We start from the raw sequence: 16,227 nt of genomic DNA, 5'->3' as shown, positions 1-16,227 counted from the left end.
CAGCACCTGCCCCCTGTCTGTTCTGTAACAGTTTGTCCATTACTGACAGACGTGTGTTAAGATCTCCACCTGTGATTGTGGATTTATCCACCTTTGCTTTTAGTTCTGTGGGTACTTGCTTTCTGTACTTTGAAGCCATGCTGTTTGGTACCTACTAACTGGGGTTGTTATCTCTTGAACTGAGCCTTTATCATGCTGTAATATCACTCTCCATCTCCTACCATGATCCCTGTCTTGACGTGTGCTCTGTGCTTTCTTTCTGGTTACTGCTGTTTCCTCAGAGTGTCCTTTCCCCATTCCTTTCCCTTTGTTCTGCTCGCTCTCTTCTTGAACTCCTGTTTGCGCCAGGGCTTGCAAAATGCCCTCCAAGAAGAAGCTGGAAGGAAGAGGAGGCTGCCTGCGACCTCCTGCTCCCTGGGCCCTGAGGCCTGCTGTCCGGGGTGTGACCTGACCTGCAGCGTCAATGCTCTCTGAGCAGGTCAGACTGGGTCCAGCCGCTGCACCGACGCCAGCACCGAAATCGGGCTCTCTACGGTCGCGTCCCCAAGGCTCTTCCTATTGCTGTCTCTCCCATGTTTCTCATCCTGTAGGTTTAGGCCTTTTTTCTCCCCGCACCACCATTTTGCAGGGAGAGAAGAGGTAAGCTTACCTGCCCTACCTGCCCTGTTTGGTCAGAATCCTCCTCCATGCTCTGCTGGAGCTTCCCCGAAGTGGCCTGTCTACCCCCCGACTTCCTGACCATGGTTTCCTTCGTAAGTCACCTTGACGTGATTTCTCATTTCAGGCTGTGCTGCTGGGGACCCGGGTCTGGGGAAATTGGGCTGCGATAATTGCATCTTAGGTTAAAACATATTTAGAGTCTCTAGCCACAGTTTTCAGGACTATTTAAGCTTGGTTAAATGGAGTCTGTGTTTTCCACCAGTCTCTTCTACAATGGCTTGGATGTCACTCTCCGTCGCACTGGATTTCACTGTGAGAAAGGTTCTGCGACAGGGCCTGTCCCTGTGCTCTATGCCCCGCGGGCCGTCCTCTCTGCCTGTTGCCTTTGCCGTTGACTGCCAGTGTGTTGGGATGCCGGGCATTTTAGGCTCGTTTCTTTCCCTTAGTGTTTCAAAGACCTTGACCATCATCCTCGGATGCTAAGCAATCCTGCGAGGAACTAAAGAAGTAGCTCCATTTTTAAGTAACGTTTTTATCCTCCCGGACACCTGAAGAAATTTTACCCTGAAAATTAATCAAAGACCAGGAAGTATTTCACTGTCCCTTATGAATATACCGCACCCTCGGCCTCGGCCATGTAAAGCCCTTTATTTGGGAAAATTATCTTTTGTTTTGGTTTGAAATGCATGCCCTGTTCCATGTGTTTAGATTTCTCCTCCAGCGACACAGATGATCCTTGTGCTCCTCGGTCTTTACAGCGACTCCGTGTCTACTGTGTCCTCTGTAATTGCCCACCCTCTCCTCTTTATCTGGGCTCACTGTACTTGTCCCCAGAGTTCCCTCTAGTCTACACTCACAGTTCCATGCGCAGCCACTAGCCGTAGGTGGCCATTTCAACCTCAGCTAATTAAAATTTTTTAATGCAAACTTCAGTTTCCTGATTGCACTAACCACACGCTGAGCATCCGGCTGGCACCACGGCCACTCTGTCACCGGTGCAGTTAGGGAGCACCCCAGGCCTCCTGCCAGTCCCCACCTGGGACTGCTCCCTGCCAGCCCTGCTCCGCTCCTGGTTGTACTTTGTCCCTTTCACATACATTTGTCACTTTCTTCCTTACTGGTCACACATTAATCCTCCCTACTTCCTGAGAACCTTTATTTCTAGTTTGCAGTTTATCATATCTTTGAAGTTTTATACAAATTTGGGTCCTTGTGAATTCTCCCAGAGTGTGCAGTCTGAAAATTTTCCCTTTAGTAGGGGTTTACATTCTATAGTCACGTGGTTCTCGCTATCATTTGCATACTGCAATTTTTCGCATTAGTTTTATTTAATTTTTGCTGAAATACATTTTCTCTTGTTTGCGTATATTTTGTTTTCTGTTTTACTGGTACTTAACACAAAAAGGTTTCTCCAGGCTGATTCATGCTGATTATCACGTGACTGAACGCTTCTTTGAAGAAATGTTCACCTTTTGTCCTGCTGAGCAGCATGGCCAAGGTCAGCGAACATGGCTCACGGCACACCTTGGCCCGTCTGCTGTTTTCATAAGCGATTTTCCTGACACAGCCACACTCCTTCATGGGTGGGTTGTCACGGGCTGCTTTCAGGAGGCACCAGCCGAGCCAGGTGGGACGTCTTGGGACGGCTTGGGACGTCTAAACATGTACCGTGTGGCCTTTCGCAGAAAGGCTGGCCCTGCCCTGAGGTACAGAGAAGGAGACAAGACCTGTAGCCTGGCCGAGGGTGGAAGGTGGGGCTGAGCCCCTTTAAGATCAGGAGGCCTTGGCCGGGCAGCTGTCTCTCCCTGCACCTGCCCCCGGTCAACTGTGTATTTCTGAGGGCTGGGCTTTCTGTATCTAGAAAGACTTCTGCTTCCAATGCCCTTGGGTATGATTTCCCAGATTTTTGTTTTCTTAGCTCTCTCTCTCTCTCTGAGTGAATATTAGGAGATGGGCACTGGGACCTCCCTAAAACAGCTTCGTTTTTCATTGAATAACGACCCTTGGGTGGTGTCTTTTTCTTTCTTTCTTTTTTTGGGGGTAACTAACTTGTTGTGCCTATCTTTGATTTTGCAGAAACAAAATGCTGAAGCCCAGCTTTGCTCTGCCAGCTGACACTGGAAGATGGCATATTGGCTATAGAATAAGGTCCGAGAAGAGCATGTTTACAAAAAGCCCTTGTGAGGTGAAGGATTTGCAATTGGAATGGCGGGCCACAAGGGGGAGTATTTCCTTTTACTTTCTCCGAATAAACTAAGCATACACAGTTCTTGCTTTTTTTTCTTTTTGATCGAGACGACCAGTGAATAAAATTACGTTAAGAAGAATGTGATATTTTGTAAATAATTTCATTCAATCACAAAGGTGAATCAACAATATTCTGTACACCTGCAGGGTGCCAGTCACCCCTATAAGCTGTGTGTTAGTTCACACTACACCCCATGTCTTTACAGGCCAGTTGTATAGAAAGGTGCTGGGAATTCTGGGTGATGCCTTCAAACAAGTAATTCCAAATGGGCTCATGTTGAACCAGTCTTTCAAGAAATAACTACCACATCTAGTTTCCCAAAATGAGGAGGGCAAATACCACCAAAGTCATGTTAAATGTCTTCGGATCTCACACCAGACGGTTCAAACTTCCTCAGGCAGAGATGTCTTTACTTGTCACAGATTCTGCCCCACGGCAGTACAGGGGTCCTGTGGACTGAGACCTGACGTTCAATTTCCTCTACTTTCTGGCACGGGAGCCCAGGCTTCCAGCTGCTTCAGGGAAGTCGCTGAAGCCGGGGAGCATTTCAGGAGGAATTCCTGATAATGAGCCGAAGCACAGGACCAGAAGCCTAGGACTAAATACTACTTAAGAGCTGAAAATGATGGCGGCAAATATTTGGGCAAAATAAGAAATTTATTAGCTCACATGGTTGAAAAGTCCATAGATCAAGCTTCGTTTCCTTCTCTTTTCCTGCTTGTGCCCAGGATCCTGAAACTGGCTTGGAGCGGATGCAGAATCCTGTCTTTAAAAGGCGTGGGGGGTGCGCATGTCCTCCCACTGAGAGTACTATAGAACAGCATCCAAATGGCTTTCAGGGCCCTCCGGGGTCTGTGTGTTCAGGTTCCCTGTCATCTCTTCAAAATCACCTCCCAGCCTCTCTCCCTTTTTCTTGCGTCTCAGCCACACTGGCCTCTCCTTCTTCTTCAAAGGTGCAGCGTCCTTGCCTGCCCCAAAGCCAGGTTGCTTCTCTCCAGACGCTCCGTCCCCACCCTACACATGGTGGCTCTGTCACCCCTCAGGTGTCTGCTCAGGCCAGGCCCTGTTCAGCCTTCCCTGACTCTCCCGCAGGTGCACCTGCTCCTTCCGGACTCACTCCGTCCTCAGCACCCATCACGCTGCCCTCATTCCTTGTCTAGCAGAGCAGACAGACCCATCTGTCTTCCTAACAAATGTAAGCTCCATGAGACAAGGACCTTATTTTTATAGTTCACAGATGTATCCTTGGTGCTTAAATAACAATACATATGTATAGGATAAACAAATTGCTTTAAAAATCAAGCAACACAAATTTGTTAAGAGGAAAGCAAAACTATTTTTAAATCATCTGCAATGTCACTCCCCATGTACGGTCACCATTACCATTTCAACAGTGCTACTATACCCCTTTCCTCTGTGCGTGAAGGTTGCATAGATACAGTTTTTTTTCATGCAACGACACTATACACTATTTGTCATTTTTTAGATTTCAATGTATTTGTACTTGAAGGTAACAACAAAATACCTGAAATGAAACTGAAGAAATTTGAAACCATCACATTTTTATTCAGAAGACATAGTTTTTTAGTTGCCCCTGATACATCTTTCTAAAACTAAGAAACATTGTGGAAAATATTGAGGCTTGAATCAATGTTTTGTAACTACATGTTCCAATTGGAGGCCATGTCTATTATGTTTTTACAAATATCCCAATATCCATCACATTCTATCCCATAACCGAAATCCCACGATTGATGTTTCTATTTTATATTTAAGTAAATTAAAATCTCTTTCCATTATTTATTTATTTTTTCCATTAACTTCTTTATTACTAATTTTTTTTTTTTTACTTTGCTTAGTCTCTTGATTGACTGGATCTTTGCAGAAGGAGATCTTTTCAGAAGGGCTCTTGGCTATTTTTTCTTTTTTCCAGTTGAGGCCCATCAGGCTTGACCTTTATCAGCAGCAGCCTGGCTGTATGTAATATTTGGCTCGTGCTTTTGTTCTCGGCCTTTTGTAGGCATTGCACACCGCCATGGTCTGACATTGCACGTCACAGATAAGTCCAAGGCCATTGTCATCCGTCCCATTCTTCTGTCTGAATGTGATTGGGATTATCTACCCTTGATGTTTACAAACGTTACCAGCATTAATGCTGGTGTTACTCCGTCCTTGTCAACTTTTGTTGCCCTGGGTTACAGTATCTTCAGCCTCATCCCCAGGCCTCCCTTGCAGGGGGCACCCAGCCTTAGCAAGTATTCTCCCTTCTGTGGCCTTACCATGCTGCTACCTCCCCCACCACCCCGCCCTCCAATGTGCTGCTGCGCATTCCAGCAGCTTTAGCTTGAGCCTCTCCCGAGTGAACACTTCCTCCAGCTCAGTCCTCAGGTGCGCAGCCACTTCCATGCAGCGCAACAGTATCCCTTGTATGACGCGTGGTTCCCTGAGTTAGCACTAATGCTGTGCGACAGTCTCACACCCCGGACGCTGAGCCACAAGGGGAAGGACGCTCTTTTTATACGCACATGACTGACCAGCAATTAAACCCAGAGTTCTCATCCGTAGAAAGCGGGAAGGTCGGATGGGTGGGTGCGGGCAAATTACAGGGCGGTCAGTAAACAGGGAAAGTGTAAACTGATACGCTGAGCGCTCTAAGTCTTTAAGGATCAGCAGCCGGCAGGTGGGGAAAAAAAGCGTTATTAAAGAGAAGCCTGCAGGTGAGCTGGAGGGGAAAGCCCAGCTTCCTAACGCAGGTGCTAAGCATCCAGGAGAGCCCGGTCCACTGTCCCACGCCTCGCGTCTTGTCTGCCGAGACGCGGGCACCCGGTCAGTCCTTGTCCCATCTCCGGACACCTTTAGCTCGCGTTGCCTTCGCAACCCACTAACGGATGGAAGCAAAACTATCCCGCGGCTCAAGCCGCCGGAACTGTGCCGGGTGTGGGGTGGGGGATGTGGGGTGTGAGGTGGGGGGCGGAGCTAGTTGTGTGCGGGGGAGGGGGAGGGCGCGGAGCTAGTTGTGCGCATGCCCGTGGCGGGCGGGCGGAAAGGCGGAGCCTCAGGTGCGCCTGCGCGGGCGGCGAATCTGCGTCTCCGCCTCCGCGGCGGGGATCCCGGACCCGGACCCGAGGCGGGATGGTGCGGCAGTGCCAGGTAAGGGTGACCGTCCCTCCTGGGCAGGTACGCCCCACCCCGTCCCTCTCCAACCCCGGCACCTTCCCCTTCGAGCACCCGTGCAGCTGCGATCCTTCCCGATCTCGGAGTCTGGGCCCCAGCGCTGGTCCCATCCAGTTCCCGGCGCCCGGATGCGTAAGGCACCCNGGGTGTGGGGTGTGGGGTGGGGGGTGGGGGGCGGAGCTAGTTGTGTGCGGGGGAGGAGGAGGGAGCGGAGCTAGTTGTGCGCATGCCCGTGGCGGGCGGGCGGGCGGGCGGGCAGGCGGGGCCTCAGGTGCGCCTGCGCGGGCGGCGAATCTGCGTCTCCGCCTCCGCGGCGGGGATCCCGGACCCGGGACCCGAGGCGGGATGGTGCGGCAGTGCCAGGTAAGGGTGACCGTCCCTCCTGGGCAGGTACGCCCCACCCCGTCCCTCTCCAACCCCGGCACCTTCCCCTTCGAGCACCCGTGCAGCTGCGATCCTTCCCGATCTCGGAGTCTGGGCCCCAGCGCTGGTCCCATCCAGTTCCCGGCGCCCGGATGCGTAAGGCACCCTTGACCTTTGCCCCTGTTTGAGGGTATTCGTCCGAAGACAAGTTTTATTTTAAAAAACACGCATTCTCTCTCTTTTCTTTTTTTTTCTTCCAGAGAGTGTGTACCTAGCTCACTTTATTTTATTTTCAGTTGCAGTTTACATTCAAAGTTACTTTGCATTAGTTTCAGGTCTGCAGATAGTGTTTAGGCAGTCATCTCCTTCAGCGGTCCCCAGCCTTTCTGACACCAGGGACCGGTTTTGGGGAAGACGCGGGTGGGGTGGGGGAGCGGGCAAACGACACAGGAGGCGTAGTTCAGGTGAGTTCGCTCGCGGCCGCGGGTTTTGGGGACCCCCTGATCAACTTTACAGGGTGATCCCCGCGAAAGATATACGCCCTTTTGGCATTCTTGTGACGGGCTTTCTCTGTGCATTTGCAAACCTCGGATTGTGCGGTAGAGAACAGCGCTCACCGAGGTCAGGTGGGCCCTTGCACCGGGCGATCCCTGAGATACCAGGCTGGCCGCGCAGATTCGTTCCGGGAAATGCCGGTTTAACCTGTGTCTCAATCGCACCATCTTTGGTAGGAATGTCGGCGTAGGTCCATTGCGTAACTTGGCCCTAGGCAGCTGGGTTCAGTGCAGCGCAGACTGGATTCAAAGGTCAGGTGACAGTGCGGTAGACATGTTTTTCACCTTTTTTTTTTGTCATTTACTTGACTTGTGTAATTCATCTCTTCACTTCGACACGTGTTCACTGCTAGAATTTCATGTCAGCTGAAGACCCATCTCACTGCACAGGCTCTAGCGTCAGGCTTTAGCTGCAGCACGATGATGTCTGCAAAACCAAAGAGCATTCCGAAGTTAGTGTGAATTGTGCTGCCCCCATAAACATTTTTCAAGATTGGAACTAGGAAATACAGTGACATTTTTATGGGCGACTTAATTTTCTCTAACTTACAAAATTTGTCTTCGATAAAAACCGCTGCATTTGGAAAACAAAGCTCAGCGCGGCAGCCGGTAAAGGACTCTGAGCTGCCGTGAAAGCATTCTCTGGCCCTCAGGTGGAGGTGCTGTACTTCGCCCAGAGTGCTGAAATCGCGGGGGTCCGGTCCGAGACCATTTCTGTGCTGCAGGAGATAAAAGCGTCGCAGCTGTGGAATGCGATAGAAGCGCGACACCCGGGGTAGGTCAACGAAGACGTGTTGATTAACCGTGTGTAATACTGGAAAATGCACAAATGAATAAGTGATAAAGTTAAAAACCAATTTTGATTTTCTTAATGTCAGAAGGGTCATTAGTTCTAATTTTCTGGAACTACACCGAAAATGAAAATTCTAGTATTTAAAAATGCACTACTCCTTAAGGACATTTTAAGGTATTTTACTGAAAAAAAAAACCCCAAAAACAGTGAGCTGAGATACTCCCAAAGGGACATGATTCTATGCACTTTTGTAATTTGCAAAATATTGGAAATGTAGATTTTGCATTTTTATAATGTTAAGTGAAATTGTTACAAATTCTGTTAAAAATGTGTGCTTTATACTTGAAGTCAAAATAGAAATGTCTAAGATTAAAAGAAAAATGAGAGGTAAGCCCTAGCCACTGCTGAATTTGTGTTTTGCAGTAGTTGATTTTTCCTGGTTTTGAAATTCGGTAATTTTATTGCTGTTGCTCCTACCTCGAGTTCTTTTTTGGAACAGACGATACAAGTGGACTATTCGAAGGTGATCAGGAATAGTAGTGTCATGTGAGCCCATGTAAATGTCTCACGTGTGAAAGATACTCCATGATGTTTGTTCAAAAGAAAAAACTGCCCTGGCTGGTAGATGGAGTGCCAGCCTACAAACCAAAGGGTCACCGGTTCGATTCTCAGGGCACATGCCTGGGTTGCAGGCCAGGCTCCCAGTTGGGGGTGCATGAGAGACAACTACACATTGATGTTTCTTTCCCTCTTTCTCCTTCCCCTTTCTAAAAAGAAATAAGTAAAATTTTTTACTTAAAAAGAGAAAAAAATACTTATTTTTAATTTTATATGTTTAAGTTGCTTCTAAAGTGCCCTAACAGTCAATGAATGACACGTGGTGGGATCTTTGTCCCACTTTACCTTTAACCTCTAACCTGCTGGGAGGTAGCTGGCGTGGGGGGAACTTCCAGGGTGTGCTTAGGATGCTTGTGTATTCAAAAGGGTCCTGAATGAGGAATTTTTCCTGTTTTCTTGCCTTTTTTTGGGGGGGGGGATTGGGTCTGAATGTTGTCTTCAGTCTAGTTTTTTGTTGGTTTAATTTCCCAAGACACATATCATCCAGGAAGGGGTTGTTAGCAGTTTAGTGTGTTTTTTGTGGTGAAAATCTGTGTTCTTCAGGGGTATGCCCTTTCTCTGGAGCAGATGGTACCTCTGCGTGCATTGCTTCAGGAAGTAATGTTTGTGTAGGATGTTTCATGGCAGCCAAGGCACTTGCTGTCTAACGCAGCACTGACACCTCTTGTTACGCCTGCTTCCTTCCAGGTTAGCTGATGTCAGAAACCAGGTGATCCTGGCTGTCCGTCAAGAGTATGTCGAGCTGGGGGACCAGCTCCTCCTGCTTCAGCCAGGAGACGAAGTCGCTGTCATCCCCCCCATCAGTGGAGGGTAGCGCTCTGGAGCCCACCGAGTATGTGAGATCCCATTTCCTTCCCTGGTCTTCAGGAGAGGGGCCAGCAGGTGGTGAGGCCTGCATGCAGTTCGCTTCTGCCGCTTGGTCTTTGTGAGTCTGTCGGCAGCAGTTCCCAGTTAAAGCTGCAGCCCTGTCGGTGCCAGTGGACTCACAAGTGCCACGTGTCATGCCGACATCAGCTCCCTGTAGGCAGTCGATGCCGGTTGGATGTGTTCGTCCCATTCACTTAACGCAGCCTGTCGAGGTTTCACTGTGTGCCAGGCGCCGTGTTGGGTGCTGGAGCGCTCAGGTCCCTGTTTTTCAGCGGGGGGAAACTGAGACTCAGAGAAATTGCAAAACTCGTCCGTGATCACGGAGCTAATAAGTGGCAGAGCCAGCGGAGAGCTCAGACTATTGGACTCTCTGTGTACTTTTTTATGAATGTGTTTATCAGTCTAGGTAACAGCGCTCCTGGGCAGAAATGGGGAAAAATTACAGAGCCAGGAAGGAGTAGGATCGTGTGCCTATGCCCATGTCCAGGGCCTTTGGGTCCATGTGAAGAACAGCGGTATTTTCACACCTGAGTTGCAGGTGGCCCCAGGACTCTGCCACGTCTCCGTCTTCCCAGGCAGCGCAGGCCACATCTGAGTCAGGTGACGTGTGAGCGCATCTCTTGGGACAGTCAAGAGAGACAGACAGACAGACAGAATGGGCTGACTTTACTGTTGGCCGCAGAGTAAATACCATAGAGATGATCAGTCGCTCCCAGTGAGAAACTTGGCTAGGTTAGTAGTGAAGGAAAACTGTCTCAGTTTGTTAGGGTTTTTCTCCAATATCGGGAGTAAATGTCATCCGTAGTGGTACAGCCTTGGTTGTATTAAAGGAAAGAGCAAGCCAAGGGCACCTGAGTATTTTTCCTCCCACTTCTCCCCGCCCCCTTCTGGAGCTCAGTGCCTGCAAAGTGAGTAGAGAGTGTGAAGCAAACGCCCAGCATGTCCGTGAGGCTGGAGCCTTCTGAGTCGTGCCATGCAGAAATACGAGAAGAATTCCTTGTTGGGCAGGCATCTGTCTTATTTGGGAGCTGTGGTCACCTTATCACCTGCACAGGTTTAGAAAAGTGCTATTTTGGGGGTTTGGAATTTGTTCAGAAAATGCTGGGCTACCATTGAAGTCGGCGGTGTGTGATTAGAGCTACTCTTTGGGAGGGTTAGGAAGTTTACTCAGCACCCGGTGGGTTGTTGGAGGGGGTCTGACGGGCTGGAAGTGAGTCGCTTTAGAATCCGGGTCCTCATGGAGTTGTGTTGTGGGAACATGGTGCTGTGTGAAGTTCTCAGACTGTGTTCGGGTTACCTGCCTCTCACTGCCAGAAAGGGGGCGGAGGGAGTCCAGGCGGCATGTGCAGGGGAGGAGCATCTGGCGGCAGCAGGGGTGCAGGGGTGCTCGCTTGTCCCTTCCCAGAGCTGGTGCAGATGGGGGGCAGTGCAGCCGGTTTAGGGAGGTTCCCTGGTTGGAACCAGTGTGAGTGAGCCCTCAGCTCCTGCGAGCCTTCCCTCACCCTTCTTTGCCTGTGGGCGGAGCCCCGCGGGATGTGGGGTTCACTCCAGACTGCTGGTGGCCCGTGCGCTTCCCCCTGCCTGCCCAGCCTCCGCCATCCATTCTGTCCCTTGCGCGTGGGGCTTCGAGCCTCCCCGTGGTGTCTGGGGCATGCTCGCTCTTGCCTGGCCTTTGTCATTCCCTCTGTCTCTGCTGGGCGGCCCAGGCAGGTGTCCACTCTAAGCATCAGCTCTAGAGAGAGTCCTCAGTCCTCTCACCTTACAGAGCCCGGCCCAGCCCCCGGCCCTCTCTGAGCCCTACTGGTAATGCTGTCCACCACTTGGTGTCCACCACTTGGTTTCCCTCATTCTGCAAGGGCCCCCTGAGTGTGGGGACCAAGTCTTTGTTCCCACAGTGTCGGGGGTGAGGGGGTGCCCTGCCCTTCCCTAGCGTGTACCAAACGCTGGGTGAGTGCAGAGGGGAGCTGGTGAAGGGCATGCAGTTCCTCCCTGTATTCCCTGGGTAGCTGCGCTGGGGTTGTGCCTGGTCCCTGTGGGGGGCCGCGTGTGCACTCCCCCCCCCCCCGCCGTCTTCGGATAAAGGAAGTGGCAGTGCTGGGCGCGCCGCGGGGGTAGGGTGGTCACGGGGAGGCGCCTGTGGGTGAGGGTGTCAAGGTGGGGACCGCACCCTGATGGGAGATCAGAGTGGCAGTTCCAGAGCTGGGGAGAAGTCGGCCTGTTAGCTGGATCGCGTTTTAAGTGATCACGTTAAAGGTAAATTCTCTTTTCTATCACACTTGATTCGTTTGGCATATTTGTAAATAGTACTGCTTTGCTAAAACTCGATACTGATTTTTATTATGCAGATCAAACCGTGCCTCCTGACTCAGCTCATGTAGGAAAGCTGTGCGTTGACACGCAGTCTGTAAGTTGGCGTTTTGCCCCTGTTACCACTGTTAAGGTTTATTACTGTCTCATTCCTAGGGAAGACATGAATGCAGCTGAAGAGAAATCTAAAGATATAGTCAAATTCACCACTGAGAAGCTGTCTGTCGAAGATGCCTCGCGGTTGGTGACTTCTCCGTGCTGTGGCGCTGTATCCCTGTTCGTGGGTGAGTTGGGGGAACGTCCCCATATCTGCGGATGGCCGAGGCAGCGGAGGCCGCAGAAGCTTCTGGAACTCGAAGTTCCTGAAGGATTTTCAGGGATGGAGCAGTGAGCCGTGGTGACCCGTGGTGATGAGGAGGAAGGGGCTCAGCTCTTGTTCGGTTTTAGTAAATCTTCAGATGAGCACATTACGGGCATAACCAGAGCAGGGCAGGAGTCCTTATTAGCAGAGAGAATTCTGTATTTTCCGAACACTTAGGGGAAAACGTGATGGTAATGACTTCAGGATAATCCTGGGACCATAATGTTTTCCTTCTTTTTTTTTAGTCCTCACCTGAGAACGTTTTTTCATTGCTTTTAGAGAGAAAGGAAGGGAGGGGTGGGAGAGAAACACTCATTGGTTGCCTCTCATAAGCTCCCCTCTGGGGATCAAATCCGCAACCTTTTGGTGTGCGGGACGATGCCCGACCAACCGAGCCACGCCAGCCAGGACCATAATATTTTCCTCTGAAGTACCAAATGCTTCTGGGAAAGAAATACATCCCAGTTTGCATGTGAGTCCATTAGCTTGCTTGGTTAGTGCACTTTATTTTCTTATCTTTGTGAAAAGTAGCTTTTGTTTTTCTCATCATTTTCATTTTTAGAATATTTCAAAGTGATTTTTAGACAAATTGGTATGCTCCTTGTCTATTCAAAAATAACCCTTTTGTGTTCTTTGAATGTGCAATTTTTATTATAAGGAGAAGCCTTATTTTAATTGTTTTTTCTTCTCAGGGACCACAAGAAACAACTTTGAAGGTAAACGAGTTGTTAGCTTAGAATACGAAGCCTACATTCCAATGGCAGAGAACGAAGTCCGAAGACTCTGCAGGGACCTCCGGCAGAGGTGGCCGCTCAGACATGTGGCTGTGCTCCACAGACTCGGGTGCGCCCGCCTTCGCCCGCCGAGCGGCCGCGTGTCGCTGCTGCCCGCCCTGTGTTGGCTGGGTCCCTTGAGACATGTGGGGACACGTGGGGAGCTCCTGGTGCCGGGACAGCGCCCAGGCGTGCGGAACCCCGGGGCCCGGAGTCGAATAAATAGCTGTTGCTCACGTGCGCAAGTCCTGAGGCCTTTTAACAACTGTTTTGCTGTCTGGATTCTTTATATAACAACAGCCTATTAAGAAAAACAGTTTCTAACATAAATGCCTTCGAAGTCATTAAATTAGTTTCCTTTTATGTACCATTAAGAAGAGTGGAGTTCGGGGCTTTAAAAAGAACCCAGCGACTTAGACTGTGTCTGTCATAGTTAGCTACTGAGTTATCCATGACTGTGATTTCATGAATAATTAACATTAGCGATTCCATTATGTACTGTCTGTTGCTGTTTGATATTCTAAAGTCCGTGCTGCACTCGGCACTGGGCGACCGCTTCTCCAGCATCACCCCGCACCGCACCTCGTCCGACCGAGCAGGGGCGCTGAGTCAGTGAACGGCCCTTTCCTCCCGGTGCTCGTGGCACGGGTCTGGTGGGCGGGCATGTGCTCACGGCCCCAGATGCGGCCTCCATCTGTTTTCCGATGGAGCTGGGCGTTCGGGTACGGGAGCGGTGGGTGTTAGTTCCAAGAGTGTGTCTCTGGATATTTTTTATGTGCAGTGGAGTCTCTAACTTGGGGCTTCAGAGAAGGTGGTGACCGCCCCTGTGTCTCGCCACAGCTTAGTGCCCGTGTCGGAAGTGAGCGTCGTCATCGCCGTGTCATCGGCCCACAGGGCTGCGTCCCTCGAGGCCCTGAGCTACGCCATCAACTCTTTGAAAGCCAGGGTGCCCATCTGGAAGAAGGTGCGTTAGGAATGTATCCGTTTTATGTGTGGTTTGTCTCGGGATTTTTGAGGGTCGGGGTAAGAGCACATTCGCACCATGTTTGTACTCATGGGTCTTCCTGACTATAAAGTCTCATTTTATCTGTGAAATAGGGTGTTTGCATAACAGCTTTTTTCCAAGGTTGTTTAGGCATGAAAACTATGTGCCCCCCAAGTGCGTGGCCCAGAGTCGGCCCCCGCAGGGGAAATGCCTCGTCCAGACTGTTGCCCTGGATGAGGACCCCCTGGAATGCAGGGGTCTTCTCTTTGGAGAGTGGGGGTAATGTGCAGCTCCTTAGGCGCCTGCTGAAACAGGTTCCTCTGGGCAGAGGAAAGGGTGGGGTGTCGGCTCTGCGGAGAAAGTGCATAGGGAGCACATTCAAAGATGCGTCCTGTTTCCCGTTGTATGTCCAGCCCACCCGTGAGCGCCGACAGTCCTCTGGGTCAGCAGAGCCCTCTGAGGACATGGAAAGCTGCCTCGTCTCTGCCCCGCTGCGGTGACAGGGACAGTGGGGCTGTCCTGTGCGCGCAGGCCCTCGGCTTGCCTGCGGCCATGAAGCTGTTGCAAAGCTTGGAGTGCGTGAGCCGCTTGGCCGAGTGGGGAGGCCGGAGCAGGGACCGGAGGGACAGAGCCTGTGGGGAGGCCAGCTGGACCCCGAGCCAGGGCCTGTGGGTTTGGTGGCCCTGCTTCCTGCAACAAAACCACAGCCCATTGTCGAAGGACCGGCAGGGGGTTAGTGGACGTGACGTGTGGAGGGACAGTGTCTCAGGGCAGCTTGGCCAAGGTTGCCGTGTGCCAGGCTTCCCAGTGCCCGTAGAGTTGTCACAGGTCCCTGGAGAGAGTGTGGCCAGAAAGCGCCCCAGAAGGAGTTGTGAGCCTGGGGGCAGGGGCAGAGGGACCGCCAGCCCACAGAGAGCCGATGAGGGGGCAGCCCCCCGTTATTTGGGTGCAGGTTTCAGAGGATGACTGATTTGGATTCCTTCCTGCAGAACAAGAACCGACTAGAGAGTAAGATGAGAAAGTGCTTCTTACTCCCCTGCCTTCTAGAAACTGCCTCAGTGCTTGTCTGGTTCCAGCTGTAGCCCGGGCTTAGCAGTGGGGGGCAGGAGGGAGGGAGGGTGCTCGCTTCCAGAGCAGCCCAGCCCATTGGGGACCTTCTGTAGGTGGCCCTGACTTCCCAGCTGGGGGAGCCCCCCCTTCTGCCCTTGGGGCAGCATGTTTAAGAAATGTGGGAGTGGGATGAGTGTGTGGAAGGAAAAAGTGTTTAAAACTGAACCCCCACCCGCTGTGTGTGTGACCTTGCCAGACTGTCCCCTGTGCTGTTGCCAGAACTCCAAGGGCTGTTCTGCCGGGTGGTCACCCCTTGCCTTGTTAAGGCTTCTTACCTGCTGTTTCTCCTGCTGGGCGTCCGGAGCGTCAGGAACGTGTTACTCCTCTTGCTGCTCTTGGTCCTCACGTGAATGCCCACTGCATCGCTGCAGGAGGGACGGCGTGAGGAGCTGTGATGCGCATTTGCCTTCTGTATGCAGGTGCGTCTGTGTTTATTTACATGCTTTGTTTGGAACACCTGTTTTGCTTCTGTTTTAGGAAATATATGAAGAGTCGTCATCATCCTGGAAGAGAAACAAAGAGTGTTTCTGGGCCACCAGCGAGTAACTGGCGTCGTGTTTAAAGGGCTAACGCTTACATTGGGTGAACTCGTCTCCGATCGTGTGCTCAGTTTTCTTCTGCAGAAGTCAAGCGAGTTTAGGACGAGGTCCTACGCTGGGACTAGAGACAGGACCGGCTTCGGGGGGAGTGGAAGAATGAGTTCAACGTAGGGAAGGCGTCCGTGGCAGACGGACCATTTCATGGCTACGTTCTCCTTGTCACTGGACTCACTGCCCTGTGGAGCTCGTCCCAGAACTCACCCCACCCCCCTCCCAGCCTGTGACGTCACTGTTACAGGAAGTGTCACCGGAGTGGTGGCAGGACTGGAGGGTGTACAGAGTCATTATCGGAGAGTCTCAATGTATTTTTAGAATTTCTATATTTAAAAAATCAAATAAACACATGATTAACAACATTTAAAAGCGGTATGCTTCTCTTTTTTAAAATTAAATGATAGGCCCTGGCTGGTGTGGCTCAGTGGATTGAATGCCAGCCTGTGAACCGAAGGGTCGCTGGTTCGACTCCCCAGTCAGGTCCCATGCCCGGGTTCATGCCAGGTTTACAGGCCAGGTCCCCAGTAGGGGGCACACAAGAGGCAACCGTGTATTGATGCTTCTCTCCCTCTTTCTCCTTCCTGTCCCCTCTCTCAAAATAAAAATATTTCAAGATTTTTAAATTAAACTGATAATGCTCAAAACAGGCATTTTATAATGGGAAATCTCTAGTATTTCAGAATCTGCCACTTTCCATTGCTTCCCATATCTTCTTCATCATTTTGTATCAGCACACAGATCAGCATGAAAGGGCTGTAACGTCGGGCAGACTGACGAGCACCGGGCTCGTTCGAGCTACGTTAGCTGACGCCTCAGACTTG

The 16,227-nt window shown here is 51.0% G+C and overlaps 1 protein-coding gene across 2 annotated transcripts; it reads left to right on the top strand.

Annotated features, from left to right (window-relative positions):
- Positions 1-6,407: 6,407 nt before the first annotated feature.
- Positions 6,408-15,688, top strand: MOCS2 (molybdenum cofactor synthesis 2). Of its 2 annotated transcripts, none has more exons than XM_037038490.1 (6): positions 6,408-6,445; positions 9,098-9,242; positions 11,741-11,868; positions 12,638-12,788; positions 13,559-13,682; positions 15,291-15,688. In XM_037038490.1, exons 2-6 carry the CDS (start codon positions 9,145-9,147, stop codon positions 15,357-15,359), a joined length of 570 nt encoding a protein of 189 aa, XP_036894385.1. In that variant the 5' UTR covers positions 6,408-6,445; positions 9,098-9,144; the 3' UTR covers positions 15,360-15,688. The 2 variants fall into 2 exon arrangements, with proteins under 2 accessions (XP_036894385.1, XP_036894384.1); XM_037038489.1 differs by lacking the exon at positions 6,408-6,445 and adding an exon at positions 7,692-7,774.
- The last annotated feature ends 539 nt before the right edge of the window (positions 15,689-16,227 follow it).

Source organism: Sturnira hondurensis, unplaced genomic scaffold (assembly GCF_014824575.4).
Source record: "Sturnira hondurensis isolate 20B ecotype Veracruz unplaced genomic scaffold, ASM1482457v3 Scaffold0024400, whole genome shotgun sequence".
NCBI lineage: Eukaryota > Metazoa > Chordata > Mammalia > Chiroptera > Phyllostomidae > Sturnira > Sturnira hondurensis.
The sequence above is the reverse complement of the archived record's forward strand: the minus strand, read 5'-3'. Positions and strand labels throughout refer to the sequence as shown.